A 22263-nucleotide genomic window follows, 5' to 3' on the forward strand; every position below is an offset into this window, starting at 1 on the left:
GTTGATCATGTAGGTTTCTAACATTAGTACAGAGTCAATTAAAATATATTTCTTACATGCACCTTTGTGCCAAATTAAATTAGATAATGTATGCGAGAATATTTTCAAGGAGTTGCTGTGTCAGGGGTGAGGAGATGTGCTGAGAATTTGAAACTGATGCAAGATATGGAGAAGAAAATTCGTGAAGTAGTAAGCATCGGAAAGTCACTTTGACCCAATTTTCCATTTTCTTGCAGAATGTCAGATTTAGTCAGTATCTAGGAGTGCACAGCCATAGTTAGGTAACAACTTCATAATTTCTGCAGTCTACAACTCAGTTTTCACAGCTGCATTACAACTGCAGAAAGAAGCGGTGTTCTCATCAGCTGTTCCAAAGGATGTTCTTTTCCCTTTCATTCTCTTGGCTGAAATTAAACATCCCCTGAAATCCACAGAACATGCTTGTATAGCTTTCTTCCTCATTTCTGTTGCAAACCTCACTGGCAACTTAATACATTGCTTCCATTTCCCAGTTTTCCTCAAAAACTTGTTTTTTAATTAATTTTTTTCCTTGATGAATACACAGAGGATATCATCATTTCATTGTTTTTAATGAGACATTCTCACAGGCATCACTGCATCGTACTTTACAGTTGCTAATTCCTTTTTAGAAATACAGTGCACTGATTTTGCATATTGTCTTTTATAGCTATGGCACCTTAAAAGCCTGATGGCCTAAAGCTTTCCTGTGTATGCTCTTGGAGATGGAAATTCCTTTCCTAAAGACTCTTCTCCCTTCTGCAATGTACCACAACTACATTCTCCTTTGTGTATGTACATGCATACAGAACTTGCATTCAACTGCAAGGCATGTTTTGATATGGATATTTTATACAGTCCCTTCCTCGTGTTATAAGCTTGTAGCTAACTGGGAGATTGACAAAAAGCAAGTCCTCAATTCCTTCAGAGTTTTCTTTCTCCACTAGAACTAAAACTCAGTCCAGAGTCCAAAAAGTCTCCCTAGCTTAGTGCATTTTTTGGGGGGGATCTGCTAAAACAGTTGTAAACAAATAAGTTTTGCAGTGCCAGGCCTCTTTATAGCAATTTTTTTCAAAAGTAGAACCCTTTGAAAGTCACTATACTCCACATCCTCTCTTGGAGTAGGTAATACTCTTACCTATCTTGGTCTTGCAAGGATATTTTAATTAAGATTTGCAAGTACATTTGTGAAACTCATGAATTTTACAGAATGCGCTGATGTATCCCAGGTATCCAAGTAGGGGATAACATGGAATAATACGTGGAAAACTCTCCTCTATGATCCCTCATAGATGGATCAATGAGAATTTTGATGCTTTTTTTCTCACAACAAGCAAAAGAAACATTTAGGACACAGTTTTAATGCCATAGGAAAAGTTTTTTCAAACAGAAAGAAGTAATTAGGTAAAAATATAGGAGAAAGATAAATTTCAGGCTAGATTTGAAAACAGATGAAGGCAGAAAAATGCAGGACTTAGACTCGTCTAGGAATTCCTGTCTTTTGTTAGAGATTGAATTATGCAAACCCTACAAATAAAAATATATGTATTCTGTTTTGAATGAATTTTCTGCAATCTCAAGGCAATGAAAACTGTTTTATTTATGTAAGCATTGTAAAAACATATTCATTTTCAACATCAGCTGATGATAAAATTACAGATTTTCAGGGTCAAGAGCTACATAGTGGGACTGTGGTTAACCCCACTGAAGTCAGCAGCAAAATTCCGCTGGAGTCCAAAGGAAAGATGTGGTGAATCACAAGGCTACCCCAAAGTAAATGGACAAACCTCAACATGTTTTGTCTGTGCTCCCCAGTAGGACTGATGAATTACTCTGCCTGTCATGTCACACTGCCCTTTTTTAGGCATAAAAACTGCTTGGACCTCTTCCAGAGAGGAAACCCCTGGAAGCTGCTGACTGCTGGTGTCACTTGTGAAGCCACTGCAGGGCTTGACTCATTTGCAACTTCTTTTTGCCTCGCTCATCTTTCTTGTGTCTGCTCTCCGTTTCCACACAGCAAGCAAGACCTCCGGTCATTGTCTTTGCTCCCATGCTGTTCAACTGGACTTTAGTATTTACTCTGGTAAAGCTGTGAGTACATAAATATGGAAAGATCTGCAGAAAGTGAAAACGTTACAAGGCCTATTCGGTTAATTTTACCATTAACAAAAAGGTTCCCAGTGGAAGCGATATAACGAGAGGACTGTAAACGCAAATCGTCCCCACTTGCTCCTGTTACAAACATTGAGTCTCCCAGGGCAGAAAGGAAGGGGGAACGCCGTGATTCATGTGCTCGGTAGAAAAAAAAACCCTTCCACACACAAACAAACCACCTTGGGCAGAAGCCTTATAGCTGCGGCTGCAAAACTCCTAACGAGATTTCAAGAACTGGAACCTGCCCGCCGCTTTCCCTCCTCCAGAGGGACAGAGCCCACCTCAGAGATGCTCTGCCAGCCATCTCAGCCCTCCCTCGTGCCCAGGGTCTCCTCCAGGGCTCCAGCAGAGGGGCACACACCACAACACACCACAACACACCACAACACACCACAACACACCACAACACACCACAACACACCACAACACACCACAACACACCACAACACACCACAACACACCACAACACACCACAACACACCACAACACACCACAACACACCCCATAACACCCCATGGCCCCGCTTCCTCCCGCAACCCCCTCAGCGGGGAGGGCCCGGGGCGGCCCCTACAGCCAGGGAGGCAGCCGCAGCCCCCTCACAGCTTGTCGGCAGCCCCCGATCCTCCATGCCGCTAACAAAGGAGCCGAGGGGCGGCCACAACCGCAGCCCCCCCCTCCCTCCTCCCCATGCCCACCCACCCCCGGCGCCGCCCTCAGCTCCCTCCCTCCCCGGAGCGCGGCTGCCGGGGGCGCTGCCGCTGGCCCCGCAGCGCCTCCTCCGCGCCTCCCCTTCCCTTCCTTTCCCTTCCCTTCCCCTCCCCTCCCCTCCCCGGTGTCGGTGTCGGCGGCAGGGTGCCTCCGGGTAGGGCTGAGCGGGCGGGGTGTCTCCCTCCCTAGGCGGCCTTGCCCGGATGTGCTGCCCTGACTCATAGCAGCGCCGCACGCAGGCTCCGCGCACACACGGCTGCCCCAGCACCCGGAGCAGGGCGAGGAGGAGGAGGAGGAAAAAGAGGAGGAGGTGGAGGAGGAGGAGGAGGAGGAGGAAGGCTGCCGCCGCCATGGGTAAGCCCCCGCTGCCGCCCCTCCGCCCCCAGCGGCCGCTCGGGGCGACTTTGCTGCAACTTCCCCGCCGGGCTCCGGCCCCTGCGGTGCAAAGTTTTCCCCGGCTGCCGCCGCCCCCGAGCCCCCCAGCCCCACCGGGGGGAGGCTCGGGGTTATGTAAGGCAGCCGCGGGGCTGGGGGGGCAGGTGGGATAACGCGGGCAGGGGGGGATGATATCAGCCCCACGCGGGGTCTGCGGGAAGCATCGGGGTCTCTGTGTCCCCCCCCCCCCTCCCCTGCTTGGGGAAGAGCACTGCTCATGCCTCCCGGTGCAGCCATGTTCCCTCTGCCTCTTTCTCTTTAATATTGGACTTTCACGCCGCTTCCCTGAAGCCCGTGTTGCGCCTGGGCAGCGTCTGGTTGCCTGCACAAGGAGCTCGCTGAATTCCTCCTCCCTTGCCCACCTGGCTCCCCTTCCACGCACCACGGCTCCTCCGCCAGCAGCGAGACTCACCAGGAGCCTGGCCGCAGCGGAGGAGCCACGGGGGGCTAAGGAGAGACCCCCTTGGTGTCCCCCCAAGGGCCCGGCCACCCTGTCGAGTGGGCTTCGGGTCACAGATCCTGCTTGTGGTGGTCCTGAGGGCACCACTTCACTAGCAGGGCGAGGGGGTGGCAGCCCCCAAATTGGGCTCAGGGGGTTGACAGCGGCACTTCCTGTGGCCCTTTGGTATCAGGGTTGGTTTCTCTTTGCTGCTCGCACGCGCCTGTCCCTCGTAGCTAGAAGTTTCCATGGAAGGAAGCAGTGGCAGGGCCTCGGTGGTTGCTGGTGGTGAAGTGGGGGTAAATAGTCGCTCGCCTCCCGTGCAGGAGCGGAGAACTTGTGGAGAACTGCTCAAAATGGAAGCTGTCAGGGTCAGGCGTAGGGAACAGCTACTGGGTTTCCTCAGAATAAGGTACAACAACATAGCAAAGTTGTCTTTATTTTCATGCAGGTTGAAAAGGCAAGGCACCAGGATTCAGTCTGAATATATATCCTGTCTGTGTTCACAAAGTACTGCTACTAAGCCCATCGTTCTGGGCAAAGTATAGATGTAACTAATCCTGTTTCGGCTTCCAAAAATAAAAACTTCAGGACATCAGCTAAAACCTGTTCAGAAAAGCTGATGCAGAACTAGTGCAGCTTGCCTTTTTAGATGAGGCTACATTTCAGTTGCAAGCAAGTTTGTAAATGGCTTGAGGATCTGCTGCAGCTTGTGTATAAGTAAGAGTAATTGTAATGTTTTTCAGGAAGACTGAAATAATTTTCTTGGAGAATCTGTCATCACCTGTCCATAACTGACCAGAGAGATTACTTGTGAAAATATCGAGGAACCTTTTTTTTTTTCCCCCTACTTCTTCACATATCAGGGCCTGACAACATTGTCCTTAAAATCAAGGCAAACTCCGACAGCCTCTGCAGCAGCTCTTGTTGCTCCAAGGAGTGCATGGCAAAGGCTGAAATTGGTTTCACCTTGACTAGCAACTAATAATGACTTCCCCTGTTGAAGGTCTATGTTTAAGCTCACAATCAATGCAGTAGCTTCCCTTTTTCCTTGTACAGTATTTGTTTCATTGCGTAGCAGCTGAAGATTTCTAGAATTAAATCAAGGCAGAGTATTTGCGGTGTTCAATTTGTTCTTCCTATAGCTCGTACATCATTCCATAAATCATGCTCAACAAACAAGCATTTGCAGCAGAGGGTGCAGTAGTGTCTTACAGTTAAACATACGTTTTATTCTGTGCTTAGAAAGGCAGGTATGGTATTAGCTGATTTGTATACTAATGATATAAAGTAAGTATAGACTGAGTAAGTATATTTCAATTCCAGTCAAAAGATTTCTGCCATTAAAAATATTTATTGTGTATACATGGATCTGCATTACCTTTATTGTATAGAAATCTTTCTGCTGCCACTTTAGCTCCATGTGTCGATTCCTCTGGAGTTTCTTGTGGTAGCTCTTTCCTCCAAGAGGACAGTGGCTTCCTTTCATTAATATCAGTTCTTCCCCAAATTGTTACTTTTGTTGCTTGTATTTATGTTGTTATTTTTTTTTAAGTCATATATAAGTACAGTTTAAACAATATTCATCTTTTGGCTTTGTGCGTCAAGTTGCTTGAAGTACTCCTGGCAGTACAGCACTTTGAGTACTTGAGATGATGTGCGCCACCAGTAATTTACTTCTATTTTTATAAGGACAATTATAGGTTGTTACTTTTCAGTTACTGATGTAATGCTACAGTTTCCCAATGAATAGCCCCTTTCCTAGTCAATTTTCTTGTTTTGTTTTGTTTTCAGTCTTGAAAAACACAACTTTGTATACTCTTTTGCAAACATACTGTAGCAAGGGTAATCTCACTGTTTTAGGGCAGTGGCTCATGGAGGTTATTGTAAGCAGGCTGCAGTTACTCCACAAACACAAATCAGTAAGATAAAATCAGGAATATGATTACGTGCTGACAATTCAACAGTAATCCATCGGCCCCAAAAGATGGAGAAACGCCATGAGAGTTTGTATACAGAATACAAATACAAATCACAAGATCATTTTTAGAGCGTATATCAGTTTGCCTGAAATGTAGATGTTATGGTCTGTAGTAGTGAAAGCTCATGAACAATGTTCTTGCATTTTCAAAGCACTGTTTTTGTTAGCAGGAAATGGAAGGCAGCCTCTGTTCTGATGAGGCTTGATACCTACTTGGGTGCTCAGTTGGGCAACAAACTGTGAAAGCAACCTGCCAGTTACACAAAGAGACCGAGGAGTTTCTTAGACTCTCTTTACAATACCATCATGGCAAGATACAGGGGATACACAGGCTATAATGTAGATGGACTTGTTTAAGTACTGGCTATTTAGCTATGCTGTTGTCAGAACAAAGGTTTATATTACCCTTCTCCTCCCAAAATACTCAATTTTCTCTCCCAGTTTCCATACAGGTTTACCACATGCAGCTCTCTATTAAGCTTTGGGGTCAGCCTGGTGGCCATGACCTCCAAAGTGAACTGCTGATCAGGATATAATAGGCCATCCTGTCTTCAGGACACTGATTCATTAAGTAAAGGAGGCAGAAGGGCGTGAAGATTCAGGCGTAGTTGTATGCAGGAGGATGGGGATAAGCCAACATGCTTTCTGTTTAAAAAAAAAAAAAAGTCATCAGTAGCTTCAGACGTGAAAGGAATGAAAATCTTCCATCTTGAGAGCTCTTTTGGTACTTCTTTTACAAGAGGTGCAAGTCAGCTTAACAGATTGCTTGGAAAAGTAATGTATTAAATGCACAAAAAGATCATTTTAAAGTTGTCTAAAGTTTTTGCTAAAACAATGAGATTTCTTGCAACACCAGCATATTAGTTCTACACAGCAAGAATACACCAATATTAGCCAATATAAAATGTATTACCATTTCCCAAAAGCAAGACTGATTTTAGCAAAAGACTTGACTTGAAAACACAAAGACAAGAGGGAACTGATTTTAGACTCTCTTCTGTTTCAGTAATGTTCCTCGATGCCAGAGAGGTTAGGTTAGTTCTGACTACCCTTCCTTAATGAATACTGTTCCTGTTTCTTGGCCAATATTTGTGGTCTTTCATTATTATATAAGACAGAAACCAACCAATTTTGTCTTCAGCTTTAGGTTAAGGGCTTCATTCAAAAGTATGTTTCCTAAGAACAGAATATCAGAGGTTGCTTCGGAAGTCTGTAAGGAACATCTGGCTTTCTGTAGAGTCAAAATAAAAGTGGGAAGAGAAAGGGGAAAAAAAAAAAAAAAAGAGAACAGATGAAACCTGAAGGAAACAAAGCAGTGATAATGGAAATGAGAGAGCTACCAAGACAAGAGACAAGAATAGAAAAGAACAAAAGTCCCTTAAGGGAAAAGTGTGGAGGGTGAGAAATACTAGAAGCAGAGGAAAGACAAGGATAAGGAATGAATGAATGGAACAATAGAGAACAGAAATAGCAAAAAGAAATTGGGAACTCTACTACCCATCTTTGCGTCCTCCCCACCACCATCAATCTCCCAAGCTGAGAAAATAGCCAGGATATAAGTGATGTAAATAAAATCAGAAAATTCTTAGCCTCTTTTCTTTTGTAATTCATTCTGGCTGCAGCTGACAGTCCTTGAGAAGACTCATTATAATTCTCAGCCTTCCTCAAGTAAAGCTGATCTATTTCTGGAAATTCTGAGGACTTCATTATTTATGAATATGTAAAAAAAAATAAATATGAGATTAACATAAGCTAACAGTTGTTCAATAAAGGGGAAAATAATGTCACCATTTGACAGGAGAGAAAGCTAAGTTCCATCTGTGGCATCTGTCAGTGAGGCTAGGAATGATCTCTTCTTAAGTCTGTTGCAGGATGCAGTTCACGTGTTGGGAACATTAAGGGTGACCCCGCTACTGAGATAAGAGAGAACCCACTTTCCACTCTTGGTTAGGCCACCTGGGTCTGCATGTTGAGGAAAAGAAGTATCCCCTCTGTCTTTATACCGCTGGAGGTGTTACATTTAAGATTGTAACTTGTTTCCAGATTCAAATTGCTTAGGAGCTACATATAAACTTGTGAAAGTTGAGTCTTAACAATGTTTACGTGTATTCTTCAGCTACAGGAGAAATATTTTAATGACAGTTTGGATATTAATTAGATAAGGAGCTTTTCCTAGTAAGGCATTTTGTCCTCGCAGTGGAAGCTGCTACTTACAGTCTCCCAGGACCTCTTCTTGTTAAATATGGTCTAGAAACTTGTTTCTGTTTACAAATTTTAATATAATAGCAACCAGATGGAATTGGTTTTGGTAGGATAAAATGATGGTTAAAAACCACAGACTTCTGAGCATGAAACTTGCGTTTAGTCCAAAAAAAATAGCTGATGTGTTTTAGAATTTCCATGTGCTCCAGATATGCCTAATCGAGTTTGTAAACTCTCTGAAACAAATGGCTTTGGTTCGAGGAGCTTCAAAGCCATGCACCCAGCTTGGCGACGTGTGTTCAGCCCGAGTCGCGCAGCTCTAGTTTAGGGAGCTTTGAAGTTGTGCAGAGACCCTGGTGATCTCATACGCTCTTAAGCCGTGGCTCAAGAAGATTACGAACTCGGCAGATATCCAGAAGAATTCGTCAAGTCTATAAACCAGATAACTGCTATTCACTTCTCTCCAGATAGAGGACGGAGTTAAGTGCAGGGTGCTTTGATACCTGCACATAAATACAGCATACCTGAAGTACTCACGTAAGGACGGCTCTTAGAAATGTCCCAGGCTCCAAGCACTTTCCGATACATCTTTGCAAATTCTGATAAGAAGTGGCAGGGAATAAATGTGTGTGTGTGTATCTGTAGTAACTGGAATTCAAAACATGTATAAATTGAGAAAACGTGGATGTCTATATAAAGTTGTGTTAAAATTTGCAGCCTAAAATGAAAGCATTTCATGCTTTCTATCTCCACGTTAAACAAAAACCTCTTATAAAAATTACATTTACATATTTAAAAATCAGGGAAAATTTAAAAAAATAAAAAATAAAAAAAAAAAATCCTGCTTTGCAAAGGAAATATTTCACATTATCCATTTCAATACTTAGTCCCAGTTTTCTCACACTTCACCTCTCTTAACAAGCTTATGGCTTCCTAATCATGTATTACAGGAACATCCGAGGGAGAGGTCAGTTCTGAGCTTTTGTTAAATCACTCAACTCTTCTTTGTGTTAGCGATGGCTTGGTGAGATTTGTGGAAGATAAACCACAATTGTTGACATTCATCAGTTGGTTTCTGCTACTGATATTTGCCAGCCTGACAGGCACAATTATTTTGAAGAAATATGGAAAAAAAAAAAAAAAGGTAATTTTTTTTTTTTTTTGACATTTCCTACCAGTTGACTCAGATTTGGCAAGCCATGTTGGCCTCTGATTAAATCCAGCTAAGCAGGTGCTTAGATTCACTTGGTGAATAAGCAGCCTTTCTTTCAGGCTTAGCACCTCTGCTCTTGCAAATCTACTTGGGACTAAGGCTGGACAGAGAGGAACATGGAAGCGATCGAAGAGAGGGATGGAGACTGGAGAAGACTGAGATTGAGGGAGGAGAGCAGCTAAACAGAATAGGATGTATGATGTGACAAGGATTGACCAGAATTTGGGAAGACTTGCCACTAATCCTGTGGGAATCAGGCCTTTGGGAGGCCTGGGGAGGTGACAGCCTGGTATCTCCTGGTAGCCTGGAACCTGCTTGTCTGCTGTCAGCCACCTCTGCATTTTTAATGGCCTTTCTGATACACTGACATGGGAGCATCAGGACACACAACCAGTTAAAAAGCCCTCTCCTTATTGAATTCTTCACTTTTCAGTGATGTCTTTACCTCTAGAATACACTGGTCCAAACAGAACCCCACATATAACACCTAGCACTTTCTATCCTCTTTTTTCCTTAATTGTATCCAGACTGGAAACTAAAATGGCATTGCACCGTCCAGATTAATTCTGTGATAGCATTTCGTGGATGGAAGCTGAAAACTGGTGGCTTAACAATTCAACTTAAATGTAAAAAGACAAAATCCGAGCACCTGCAAGGCTTTGTGGTTTCCAGGTTAAGTGAAGCGTTTGGCTGGGGAGATGCACGTGATGCTGAGCATGGCCTGCTGTCTGGCAGCTAGGAACTCCTCTCGAGCGTGTTTAGAAACATTTCCTGTCTTTGATGCTGCACCAGTCTCATGACATGATAATCCCGTGACATTATTGGGACTATTTTAGCATTTCTAGCCTTAAAAGAGCCCTTACGAGTACATGTGACTTGCACTGTAGCACTCGCGTTCCCTTCCCTACCCTTGCTAGGTTCATTCCCATATCCCTTCTCTGCTGAGAAACCCAAGATGCTCTCAATTTGCAGCGCCCAGTGCCCTGCAGGCATAACTGAGTTCAGTACTGCCAAATAGCTGCTTGTGCTACATGAAGGCTTTGGAACGATTTCCGTAAATCAAAATGCTGTTTTATCTTGACAGCAGGAATAAAGCATGGGAAGAGAAAAGGGCTTTAAAACCAAAGCAGGATTGTACACATCTTTCTTATCCAAATCTTCCCTGTCCACAGAATGTTTAACTTACCCCTCCTGGGCCTCTGGAGGAGCTGACTGAAGTCAGGCTTTGAGCCGGGTGTGTATGGTAATAGCATGCACCACCTCTCACTGTTTTCCCTTCTGAACTTCACCGAGCAATTGAAGAGGAAACACAGGGAGTGAATACGACCGTCGAGAAGCGTGGCAGCAGCAATGAAGTTTCGAGGCATTTCACACTTGCTGCTGCCTCCCGCTGAAGTAACTAGTAGCCATCATTTTTCCTCCTTCCCCTCCTGCATCTTCCATGCTTATGCACTGACCTGGTTTTAGGATCAGGATGTAGTTCTACCAAAAAAAAAAAAAAAGAAAAAAGACAAACCACAGCAGAACATTGGCCTGTGAACACATTCCTTGTAAAAATGTCTGGTGTGATTAAATTAATTCAGAAGTACATTTAATAGGCTTTATACAAACACATTTGCTCTCATCGTGCCAAGCCTGTTGAGCAGTCCCCTTTGGTTGTGGATGTCTTCAGAGTTCAGGGGGGTTATACAGACCTGCTGCTCCTGCCGTATAGAATTAGGGGAAATGATGGAGATTGAGGGAAAGGTGCAGAACATACATATAAGAGATGGCTGACAGGAACCAAGCAGGTTCAGTTTTGTTGTGTTTTTATTTATTTTTTTAAACCTCCACAATAAAAATTTTATCACCCGTGTATAGTAGGGTAGTGCTTCAGTTGAATCAGACACACTGATCAATAAATTTACGTGCAGCAGTGCCCAAAATACACTGTGTACTTCCCAGGCAAAAAACATACTTCTCTATCCGATGCTACAGTGTCCTTATTTTCTTCAAGTCTTTTCTACTTTCCCTAAGAATCCTTCCCACTCTCTTCCACAGCCATCCTATTCCTTCAGAGTTCTTTGCCCAGCTCCCTATTTCATTGCCCAGTTTTCTGTAACATCTTCCTCCTCTCTACCTCCTCCAGCTGTCTGTTCTTTTCCATCTTTCCTCCCGTCTCCCACTCTCTCTCCTCTTCTGGTTCTGTCTTTATTAATTATCTGTCAGCTTCTTCCATCCTCTGCCCTTTCTGCTGTCTTTGTTAGAGAAGGAATTGAAAAACTGGTATTCCACTTTCTAAGTTTCAAAAGCGTTTTCCTTTAATTAACTCTCAGCTAGTTAAAACCAGTTTAAAATCATGTTTTAGTTGTGCCTGATGTACAGTAAGCAAGACTATGTGAAAGAATGTATCTCGCAGGAAAGAAACCATCCAGAATTGGGCCTTACTCATGTAAACGCTATTTATACAGCATTCTTGTACCCACACAAAGCCCACACCGAGTACCACTGAAGTCACTGGGATCCTGCTTTTCTGACTCAGCAATAGTAGGGCTCAAGCTGCATAGTTTGGGTGAAACTGCGAAATGGCATGGGTCACCCCATCCTTTCGACACTTAGAAACACTGGCTTTCCAATCGATGCAGTTGAGGGAATGGAAATGCTAGAGACTGGGCTGATTTTGACTATCGGAAGCACTGTTATAATGTCTTTTATTGATAGATGGTGATATTGATAGACTGTACCAGCATATAGCATGTGAAGGAACTTGTCAAACAAAGAAAGACGTATTCCAGGTTGATGAAAATGATCTTGTTGAACTCAATTTTTTCTTAAAAATGGATGGAATGCTATGGTTTATAGTAATATGTTATTTCAAAGAAGAAACCAATTTAACATGGAGATCATATTATTAGAACATCATCCTGTAAAAGCAATAGTAAGCACAGTGTCATAAGCTATTAATATCCATACAGTTCTGTCTTGTAGCAGTATGGGGAAAAAGAAAAAATATGGTTTCTGAAGTCTGTTTCAGAAATTCATTTTGCAGCCATCAGATAATGCCTTTTGATGCTTTCTGATATTCCCAGAAAATGTTAGGAATCCCTCTCTGCAAGGCTGCTACACGTTATGCTTCTAATGACACATATTAGTGCGTGGACACTTACTGCTCCAAGGGCAAGAATGGTGGAGGGAAACAGGAACCAATTCAATGCACTTCTTCAGAATGCATCATCATCCCAGAAATGATCCGAAGTGCTTGTTTATCTTTATGAAGGCTGTAACTTCTCCTTTTATGAGGAGGGTGAAGGCATCACAGTTTCTTTTTTTGGCTGTGGAGAACAAGGTAGAATTTAAGTCTTCTCATACAGTCTCTGGAAGAGTTCTCTTGTGAACATAAAATTCAAGTTCTGTACATGTACCTAGTTCAAAACAGATGGCTGGAGGGAAAAATGCCCTAGATAATACAGCACTTTATGTTAGCAAGGGGTGGACTGTTTTACTTTTTTTTCTTTTTTCTTTCTTTCTTTCTTTTTTTTTTTTTTAATAAATTGATATTGTGTAGGTTTTCTGATAAAAAGCACCAGATGTGGGCTGCTGGATTACTTTTAGCATGCTTAGCCCTTCAAATTCTGAACAGTTCACAGTACTCGGGGCTCACAACAAACAAGGTGTCAGTCAGAAGCCAGCATACTTCAGCAACTATTTAAACTGCTTGCTTTTCTAAAATCAGAAATAAATGGTCATCAACAAAACAGAATTTTTGGCTGTACATAAAGAACTTGCTGACTTTTTCTGAAAGCTGATTAATAGGCACATTTTACAAAATGACAATACTTGGCAGGTTGCTTGAAAAACTGGCTCTTCTTTTTGACCCTTTTTATGCCTTTAAAATAAATAGATCAGTCTATTAATATTTTTTCCATTACTGGAAATATGTTTCTTACAGTCAGAAATATGCTGAGAAGCCTGATGCACATTAAGTTTAGACTATATTTGAGGGTGCGGAGATGTAGCTTTTCGATATCAAAGAGTAGATATCAGAATTGAAAGTTCAGGAATTGTTGCAAACTCCTGGTGTTTCCCTTCTTATCTTCTCCCCAGACTCACGTTCTTCTTGCAAAAGTAGCTATGCTGTCAAAGTAGGCCTCTTCTGGTTTCAGTCAACAATTCGGAGTGAAAATATAGCAGCAATTTTCATTTTAACACTCAAGTCAAGTTAGACTTGCAGAGAACATTCAGGATAGGTTTTTGCTGGCTGCTGTGGTTGTTTTATTTCTATAGCAGTAAAGCGTTCTGTACTTAGGCTTTGATCACAGAGCATGTGTTGGACTTCAGTGTTCATTTCTAACACCTTAAGGGTGCAAGTGCAAATTTAGAAGCCAAATCCTGCTTGTTTACATGAGCACAGTATTATTCCACTCTGCGCTTGTGGAACTAATTTGTCCCCAGAAGTCAGCATATCATCTGAATCTTTTCATTAGAGACGTTTCTGCTGCTTCATCTAATACAATCCAAGGGTAATGTAAAACCATCAGACAAGAAAGTCTGCTTGCTCTGACGTGAAAGGTCTGCAGGCTCAACACGGAGTTTATAAAAAGGCATTAATTCAATGGAAGGAAAGTTGTTGGTTTTTTTTCAGTGCTGAGACATGACATCTTTAACTGTGATACAGCAAACTCTATCAAATGACAGCTTGAAGTGCGTGTTGATTTAAATGATGCTGGATTGCAGTGCTTCAGCTGACCTGGTTGCAGAGCATTTAGAAAAGGTAATCTGTTGAAACCAGCTTTGCTGCTGAAGCCTCTGTGTAGTCAGATTATGGCCTCAGTTCCCCATTGCCCTGCATTATGCATAAAGTGACTGCAAATTTGATTGAAGATGGTAATTGGGCCCAAATTGTAGCTTTTATGTTCTGCCTGGGCATAAATGACCATAGGATAATGAGCAATAAAATGATAGGTAATAAAATGATGCCCATGGTGCCTTCATATCTGAGATGACTTGAAGAAGTCTTGTTTTTAAACACTCATCCTGGTTTAGTAGAGTTACTGGTTTCAAGATCTGCATACGGTTTTGAGGGCTGCAGTGACTCACAACTGTAGAAGCCAAAAAAAGCTGCAGATGTTCGGTGTGCTGGAGAATTTGCGGCACCAGGGAATTAGAGGTTGTATTCTCCAAAGACTACAGCCACTCCAGTGTATCGTGGTGTCAGACTCTGGTCTGAGGAAATCTGACTTTTCATGCATTAGAGAGAAAAGGTAGATGTGCTAGTCACAGGTGACCAACGGTGACAGAAAAGATAACAGTATTGAGCTCTATCATTGCAAAAGTCCTCTTCAGAGGGATTTATAAACATTAATTCATCAAAATCGCCTTTTAAATGAGAGATTAAAGACAATACTGCGTTCAATTTAAGGAAAAGTGAAGCGTGGAAGTAAAACCAAATTCAAATTTAGCACCTTCCACACAATCCATTTCTTTAAAAAAGTGAAAGCAAGCAAAAGAGTAGATTGTAAAAAAGGATTTCTTCCTCACTACTGCTATTCGGATGCAGATTTACAAGTGAATGGACGGCGGAAGGCTGCTATTGACTCAGACAAGGAAACAGGAAATAAGTGAAACCTGGGTAATTGTTTTCTACCTTCAACTCTGAAATGTGAAAGTAAACAAGTAGACTAGCAAATGAAAGGCGGGGTGTGCAAAAGAAATATTGATTCACTATTTCTGAAAACATTTGCTCCCAAAACGTGGTTTTCTAATGTGGTAGTGCACCATTATGAGATGTATCAAGGTACAAAAGTTGTCAGAAAGACAAGTGGAATAAAAGCAGCATTTTCAGGCTTGAAGGCCTGTGTGCAGTCTGCAGCTCCTTAATTACCTCAAGACATAAGGTTTCTGGTCATTTTGATATTTATTTCATTATCTACATATCACCTCCTAACAATTAATAGGCTGCAAAGTTCCTATCAGCTTGTTTTAATAGAGTTAATGTATTTTTGTAGTTCGACTAGAAAATAGTTTACAAAATTTCAACTGTGGTAATCATGTTCCATTTGTGTCATGCATGCTGTCATCTCACAAATTTTGTCATTTTTAAAAAAATCAAATCACATTTTCATTTTTTTTTCTCTTAAGATCTAGAAATCATAATCTTTGCCAAGTATTTAAATCTTGCTACAATAAGCAAGCCTAATTCCAGCTCTTTTTGTTTGCTTTCACAACTGAAGACTACAGTGAAAAGGAGTCCACTTTCTCTGTTCATCAATAGTACGCTCAGATCCTTCTGGAATAAAATGAAGGATTTACCAAATCAAGATCATTTTGCCTCCTAGTTAATAAGTTTCTTTGTCTGAGTAGTAAGACCTAACTTCCATGGTATTTTACAGTCCTACCGTCTGTCTTATTTGCAGGAACTCTGTTCACAGTAAAAAAAAAAACAAAAAATACACATACTGCTGAGTAAAGCAAGATAAGAATCTCAGAATAAAATCAACAATATGTTAGTAAGAGAAATGAAACAATTTTATACATACACAGGAGTCCTCTCTTATCCACGATGGAGGATTTTCCATCTCGAGCCCAGAACTGTAGAGCTAAAAGTTGTATATCTGTTTGGAAAGGAGGGGAAAAAAAAGATCTGTTACCTAAGAGTTCAGGCAGCAGGAATAGTCAGATCAGGATTTTTCCAATCTGTGCTCTGCTGATTTTTAACGAGACCGAGCAGTACATTTCTGTCACACAGCAAGACAGACTTAACCTATAATAAGGATGTCCTACTTGGAAGCACTGTTACAGTATACTTGGAAGCCTGTAGTAGAAACAGTGAAGGTGTTTGAGCTGCAATTTGAATAGATTCACGAACTCATAGGAGGAAACAAGAGCTGTCATCTGGAAGGATTTTGAAGCAGTACAGTTGCCAGCACTAGAAACAGGTCATCTGCGTCTTTGTCTAGGTGCATCTTGAGGCCTCTGTGGTCTTTGTAACTTATCTTTAGGTAGCTGCACTATTCAGTAGCCCCTTAACCTCCTCTTTGCCACACCGAGGAAGTCCAGGTCATGTCCTCTGGGCACAGGCTCTTCTTGGGAGCCCTGTCCTAGACTTTCTCCGGTTTCTCAGTGTCACTGTTGACCTGGGACACCCAGATCCAGTGAAAGAGCTCTGGGACATGGAGATCTTCACCAGGCATCAAGTAGAACCTGGGTCTGCTGGCCACACTCCTAAAATAGCCAATATATATATATATTTATTTTTTTTACTTATTTTATTTTTGCATTAACAGTGTGCTAGTGACTGACTCATGTTTTTCTTGGCTTCCACTGTAACCCCCTGGGTCTTTTCAGCTGGGCTGTTCCTCAGCCCGTCAGATCCCTGCCTGTACTGATGCTTGGGGTTGTTCTGCCTTAGCTGCAGAACTCGATGCTTACCCTCGATGAACTTCAGGAGACTTCTCCTCATCCAATCCCCAAGTTTCTGAAGGGGTCTGTGGAGTGCTACGTGATGTGCCAGCTGATCACCCAAATTTAGCATCGTCTGCAAAATATTACAGCTGTTCAAATGCGTATCTACCTTCACACTATACTGGTTTCAAACAAAAAATCCACATGCGAAATCTGCAGTTTGACCAATCCATATAGAGCTGTGCAAACTCGCATTTGATTTCTTGATACTAAGTAAAGCAATGATAAACACTTCATATCTGTGGCTCTAGGATAACTAAAAAATGATTGCATACTTGAACAAATGTCTGGGAGTTTGTTAGACTAGCATCTCTGCAGTTGCACGCGAACTTGTATTATTGGTAATCATTTCATTCAAGTGAGTAGAGGATGGCAAACCTTAATTTGTAGACACCCAATAGACTTAATTCTGCAGAGTTACGCTGATGATGAAATATGGATTCTCAGCTGTAGTCTAAATGAAATTCCAGGAGGAATTTCTGAGGAGAAGTGTAGAGAAGACTGACTCGCAGGAGCAATTCCTGGGAAACTGTTGGGTCTGTTAGCATCTACCACTGTTTTTATTCTTCTACAGCACTGATAGTGTAGACTTGAACATAGGACAATCAGAGCTTCTGCTCAGCTGTTTGAGAGAATAATTCCTTTTGGCAGTGGCATCTAATCCATCTGTAATGGGACGTAACTGCACTGTTTCAGGGGATTATCGTGGTGCATTCTACTCACAGGCAAGACAAGCTTCGGTGTAAAAGGGTGTCAGTGCACAGATGTGCTTTCCCTAGGACAGTGCGGATTTTGTGGTGCTGGTAGAGTTTGTTAGTCCGCTCTTTCTGGGCCTTCATGTAATCTGCTTGGAGCAGTCAAGCTGAGATTACAGCTGGAAAGTGCTGACAGAGAACAGGGGAGTGCTTGGTCTGAGAAGGCCAAATGAGACATAGAAGGAGCTGTGCATGCCATGTTGTCTGCAACATTTAGGGGGGATTTAAAATTACCAGCAACTACCAAGCTACTGCTCATTGTGCCTGAGCGCATATTTAAGTGTGAAAGGAGGAAGGAGAAAGAAGAGTCACTTTATCTTGTGCTTATAGCTGAAAGATTAGCAATTTTCCTGATAAATATTGCAGTAAGGATCAACTGCTGGCTGTATTAATTAATATTACCTCAATAACTTTCTATATGAGGCTTTTGAGTGTTAATAAAATGGAGAGGAAGGATATTAAAACTGATAATGCTTAATTTTTTTATTATTATTATATGCAGCTTCTGGAAGTAAATGGAATACAGCGAGCAACAAAGCTGCGCTGATTTATGCCTGCCGATACAGACGCATCCTGGCCTTTTCCTCTCATTTCATTAAGACCTCAGCATGTGAACGGTAGTTAAAATGACAGCAGCAGCTTTTGGCATGTGTATAATCCACACATTTACTCCATGAACTGGGTCTAAGCTTTCCTCCCATAACGTGACGACTTCTGAACTACTCTTTTTCTCTCCACTTTCCTTTTTTTTTTTTTTTTTTCCTACTTTCAAAGGAACAATAATAATTAACCAAAAGAAAAATCAGAGAAACATAACTGGAAATCTTAATAGGAGAGATGCTTCCCTCAGCTGTGGTCTCTCTGTTCCAGCAGTGGCTGGCATCTGTGGGGGTTATATGTGCTGACCAAGAGGAATTTCCTCAGCACAAGCACTGTAAGCATATGCTGGAGAGAAGCCTGTGCTGTTCCTTAATCTTGCTGCAAGATGCCTACAGGAGGAGGGGCTAGGGCACATTGTTGGAGGTTTTCAGACAATTGACTGACTTGCAAAGGTTCGTAAGTGTCTCTTGACTGTGGAGCAGTCCATAAATAACTCCTCAGTGCACTGAGTTATGCTAAAGACTGCACCAATCCCAGTGACACACAGGGGCTGGTCAGGAAATCACCTCTGCCTCTCAGTCTTGCTGGGTTTTGACTTCTGTTCTCTGCATCTCTGCCTTCTGAAGTAGCACAGCATCTCTCAGCCCTAGTGGCAGAAGGGTTGGCAGTCGATCAGTAGCTCGGTCGGTGTTGGGTGGTTAAGGCCAATCCAACAACACAGCTGCATCTAGCAGGGGTGATGGCAGACTGAGGCAGTCTTTGAAAGTGGCATAAAATAAATAAGAGGGATATTTGGAAACACTGCAGTAGTTTTTCTGTAGGCTTGTGGTTAGGGATGGACTGCACTATGCATATCCTCTGGATTTTAGGTGTTGGTTCCCTTTGTGGCATTCAGAGATCTGAGGCAGGTGCTTTGCCTCTCCAAGCAGTGCCTGCGGAGTTCAGAGCAGGATCAACTACCAAGCTCAGCGGGAAGCCACCCATAATTAACATGCATGCTATTTTCTGTTCAGCACAATTTCCTCCTTAAGCCAAGGGCATGGAATTATTTCTGCTAGATAGGTGCCTGCACCCTATCTATGAAAGCCTGAGCCTTTGTTACTCCTCCTTTTCAAATGTGAACGGAGGATTCACCTTCCTTGGGATCTTGGGATGGGCTGCCAACCTCGGTAGTCTTTTGGTTTACACATTTACACAGGGAAGAGTAGTTCAGTCCTTTTCTTCTGAGCTTGAAGCTCAACCATGAAAGAAACAGGGCCTTGGTATGCTTCTGGGAAATTGTATTTAAATCACTTCAGGCAGAGGACGGGATTGAACACAGTTTATTTTGGTGTTTCGGTCAATGTGTAAAAGGTGCTTCCATTTTTTTGCCATCAGCTTTCTGTTGACCACTCGTGCTTTCCCCGAGGCTTCCTGTGCTGCCCGTGTGCCCGGGCACTTTCTAGGAAAGGCCGAGAGGACTCAGTCCCTCGGAGATCCCCATCAGGGGATTCGGTTACTGAGCTGCCTGAGGGCTGTGGGTTTGGGCTGAAGCCAACTGCACGTGCAACTCCAAAGGGAACAAAGGTTAAATTTCTCCAGAATTTGGTGACAGGTGAATGGGACCATCGGAGGTTCGCTTCCTAGAGCCATCTCTGCATAAAACTGATTTTTGTTTTTTCCCTGTCAGGACTGTGGTTTAAGGGTCAGTCAAGATCTGCTTGGTCATCAGAAGAATAAATATCTTTGGAGGTATACTGGATGTTCTTGATTTGGAGGTGCTAACGTTGATAACTTTGCAAAAAGAGCTTTGCATCCCTTGTGAAACATATCCCAAGGACTTGTCTGTCCTTTCCATCTCCTTCAGGCTCGGCCCTTCCTTCCCGAGGCCTGCAGATCGCATGCTCCCTTCAGGTGCTGTCAGTGTGACTCTTCGCATGGTCTGAGGGATGGTTATCAAGCAGTGAGAGCAAAGCACTCCTCCACTTCTCTGCAATACACTCAATACTTGCAATACTGCAATACTTGCTTGTGGGGGAAACAAATGACTTGCAATTTAACAAAGTGGCATTTTGCAGTGGCATCTTTTGTCTTTTAAGAATATATTTATCTGGGGAAAAACTCAGTGGCCTTTTCTTATTCAGCTTCCTATAAATACATGTGTTTTTGGAGCGTTTCACTTATTTTTGGGCTGTTGTCTGACCACAGCTGATTGCAGACTGGGAAATGAATAGCCTAATTGAGAGTCATGAGATTTAAGACATAAAATAGCGATTTCTTTCAGATATTTTTGTCCTGGTTTGCACTGTCAGATTGTCTTGCTCTGAAACCATATTTTCAGTGGATACATATTGCATCTTCTTACTCATTCAAATATTCATCAGAATGGTTTGAAATAATACTTGAGGCCAATAACATTTGGATGATGATTTACCCAGCTGTGCATACGTGCTGTAATGTGCTGCCTCCGATACAATAGTGTCATGTTTACTGCTCTGTCACTGTTGTATAATTTTTACTAAGTAAGGCTCCTAAATGTCGTGCAAAGGTTAATGATCACTTACAACTACAGTAATCATGCAGAACACTAGTGGGTTTTGTGGAAATATTTCTTTTAAATGGGGCTATGTTAAGCATTTTGTGCACCATTTAAATTTTGCCTTCTCATTAGACTGCAGGTTTGTGTCAGCAGCAACATGAAAACCCAGTTGAATCCTTTTCCTCTGGAGAGCATCTGAGCTGATCCTATCAGTGCAGTGTTTTTACTGATGCTGTCATTCCTATCCATTCCTAAGTGAGAACAAATAACGTTATTAATAGATAAATATTTATCACTAGAGGGATTAACCACAGATGTCTACAGATCTCAGTAGCACCAGGTTTAAGGCAATACATGATACCTTTAAAAACAAACTCTGGAGTACATTTTGCCCCTAAAAGCTTCCAGATGAATGATATCAAAACCTAAGAATTGTAAACATTAGATAAACTGCTAATTTGAAGGACTTGCAGCAGCAGACAATCTCACCAGCCAAGAACCAGTGCTTTTCAGGACTTGCTTTCCTTTGTATCCTTCACTGACATTAGAAAATATTTAAATCCTTTTTCTCCCAGGCATGAGGAAGCTGTCACAATTTATCAACCCTTCTGTGGCTAAAGGAAATTTTTGAATCACAGGGTTTAACAATGGTGGTTTCATGAGGAAAGGTTATTCTTGTGTCCCTTTCTTTCTTGGGACAAAAATGTTTTACCAAGAGTAACTTGGTAGGAAAATACATGCAGATAAGCAGTTACCACCACATGAACTTTAAGTTGTAAATAAAGGCTTTTAGAGTCACCTATTAGTCACCTATCTCTTTCTAACAAACCTTCCCAGAAAGCAGAACAATAGAACAGATTGAAGGTCATTTCTATTATGAATTTGTTTGCCCGTATTCATCAAATGCAGTGTATTTTCAGTGCTGAAAGCTTTCATACATAGTTTGTAATTATCATGTAACTTGTTATTAATAACAGTGATTTTTTGGTAAATTTGGGGAAAAAAATAAGTAGAAACAAATGAAAAGCAAATGAAGAACATGGAGAGCAGTATAAGCCACCATTAGGACTTAAATCTAAGGAATATGTGCCTTTTTTGACATCTTTGTAAAGTCCCTTAATCTGACAAGATGCAGAGGCTTCAACTTAGCCTTCTACTGAGATAGAAAACTGGGAGAACTCTGCATGTTTCAGTAAGAAGTAAAAAAAAAATAGCACAGGGACGACTGCAGTAGATCAGTTGGTTTTCGGAAAGTGAAATTTGCAGGAGTGTGGCTGCATAAGGAAATTATCGTCTTACTGTCTTTTTAGTTTGGAACGGTTAAACTTATTTCATTTATGACATTCTTTATTTGTTTTAGGCTTTATTTTACCAGTGATATATATATCTATCTATTATATTTATGTGCCTGTATAAAATGTAAAAGAATAGAATATAATGAGGCCTTTATAATTTTGTCAGGGTAAATACTTACTCTCTTCATTGAGGTTTTGTTGAAGTGCAAGCCCAGGGTCTTTCAATGTCTAGTGTTAGGTTCTGCTTCAGGCATCAGAGAGGTTTCTCAGGGAGCTAACATGCAAAGGGAATTGTATCAGCACAGGATACCACGATAGCAACTGCCAGGGAGAAACTCAGATCAATAACTGGAGCAGGGAGAAATGCTTGGCTGGAATGCTCTGATCTGCCTTGAATTTAAAGCCAGCTGCTTGAAAATCCATCAGGCAAAACAAAGTTTGGAAAATGGCTAGGAAATACAACTCTATGTATTTTAAGAGTTTTTAAAGGACTTAACCATTTAGG

At 41.9% G+C, this 22263-nt stretch overlaps 1 protein-coding gene across 4 annotated transcripts in view; it reads left to right on the forward strand.

Annotated features, from left to right (window-relative positions):
* The first annotated feature begins 2885 nt into the window (after nucleotides 1-2885).
* Nucleotides 2886-22263, forward strand: part of RAP1GDS1 (Rap1 GTPase-GDP dissociation stimulator 1) — a 95124-nt gene continuing 75746 nt past the window's right edge. For 2 of the 4 annotated variants that reach the window (XM_068681770.1, XM_068681771.1), the window contains exon 1: nucleotides 2887-3234. In XM_068681770.1, the coding sequence (XP_068537871.1) occupies nucleotides 3231-3234 (4 nt within the window). In that variant the 5' untranslated portion in view covers nucleotides 2887-3230. Of the gene's footprint in view, nucleotides 3235-22263 lie in introns of all 4 variants that reach the window. The other 2 variants (XM_068681772.1, XM_068681773.1) reach the window with 2 other exon arrangements.

This window comes from Anas acuta, chromosome 4 (assembly GCF_963932015.1).
Source record: "Anas acuta chromosome 4, bAnaAcu1.1, whole genome shotgun sequence".
Classification (NCBI taxonomy): domain Eukaryota; kingdom Metazoa; phylum Chordata; class Aves; order Anseriformes; family Anatidae; genus Anas; species Anas acuta.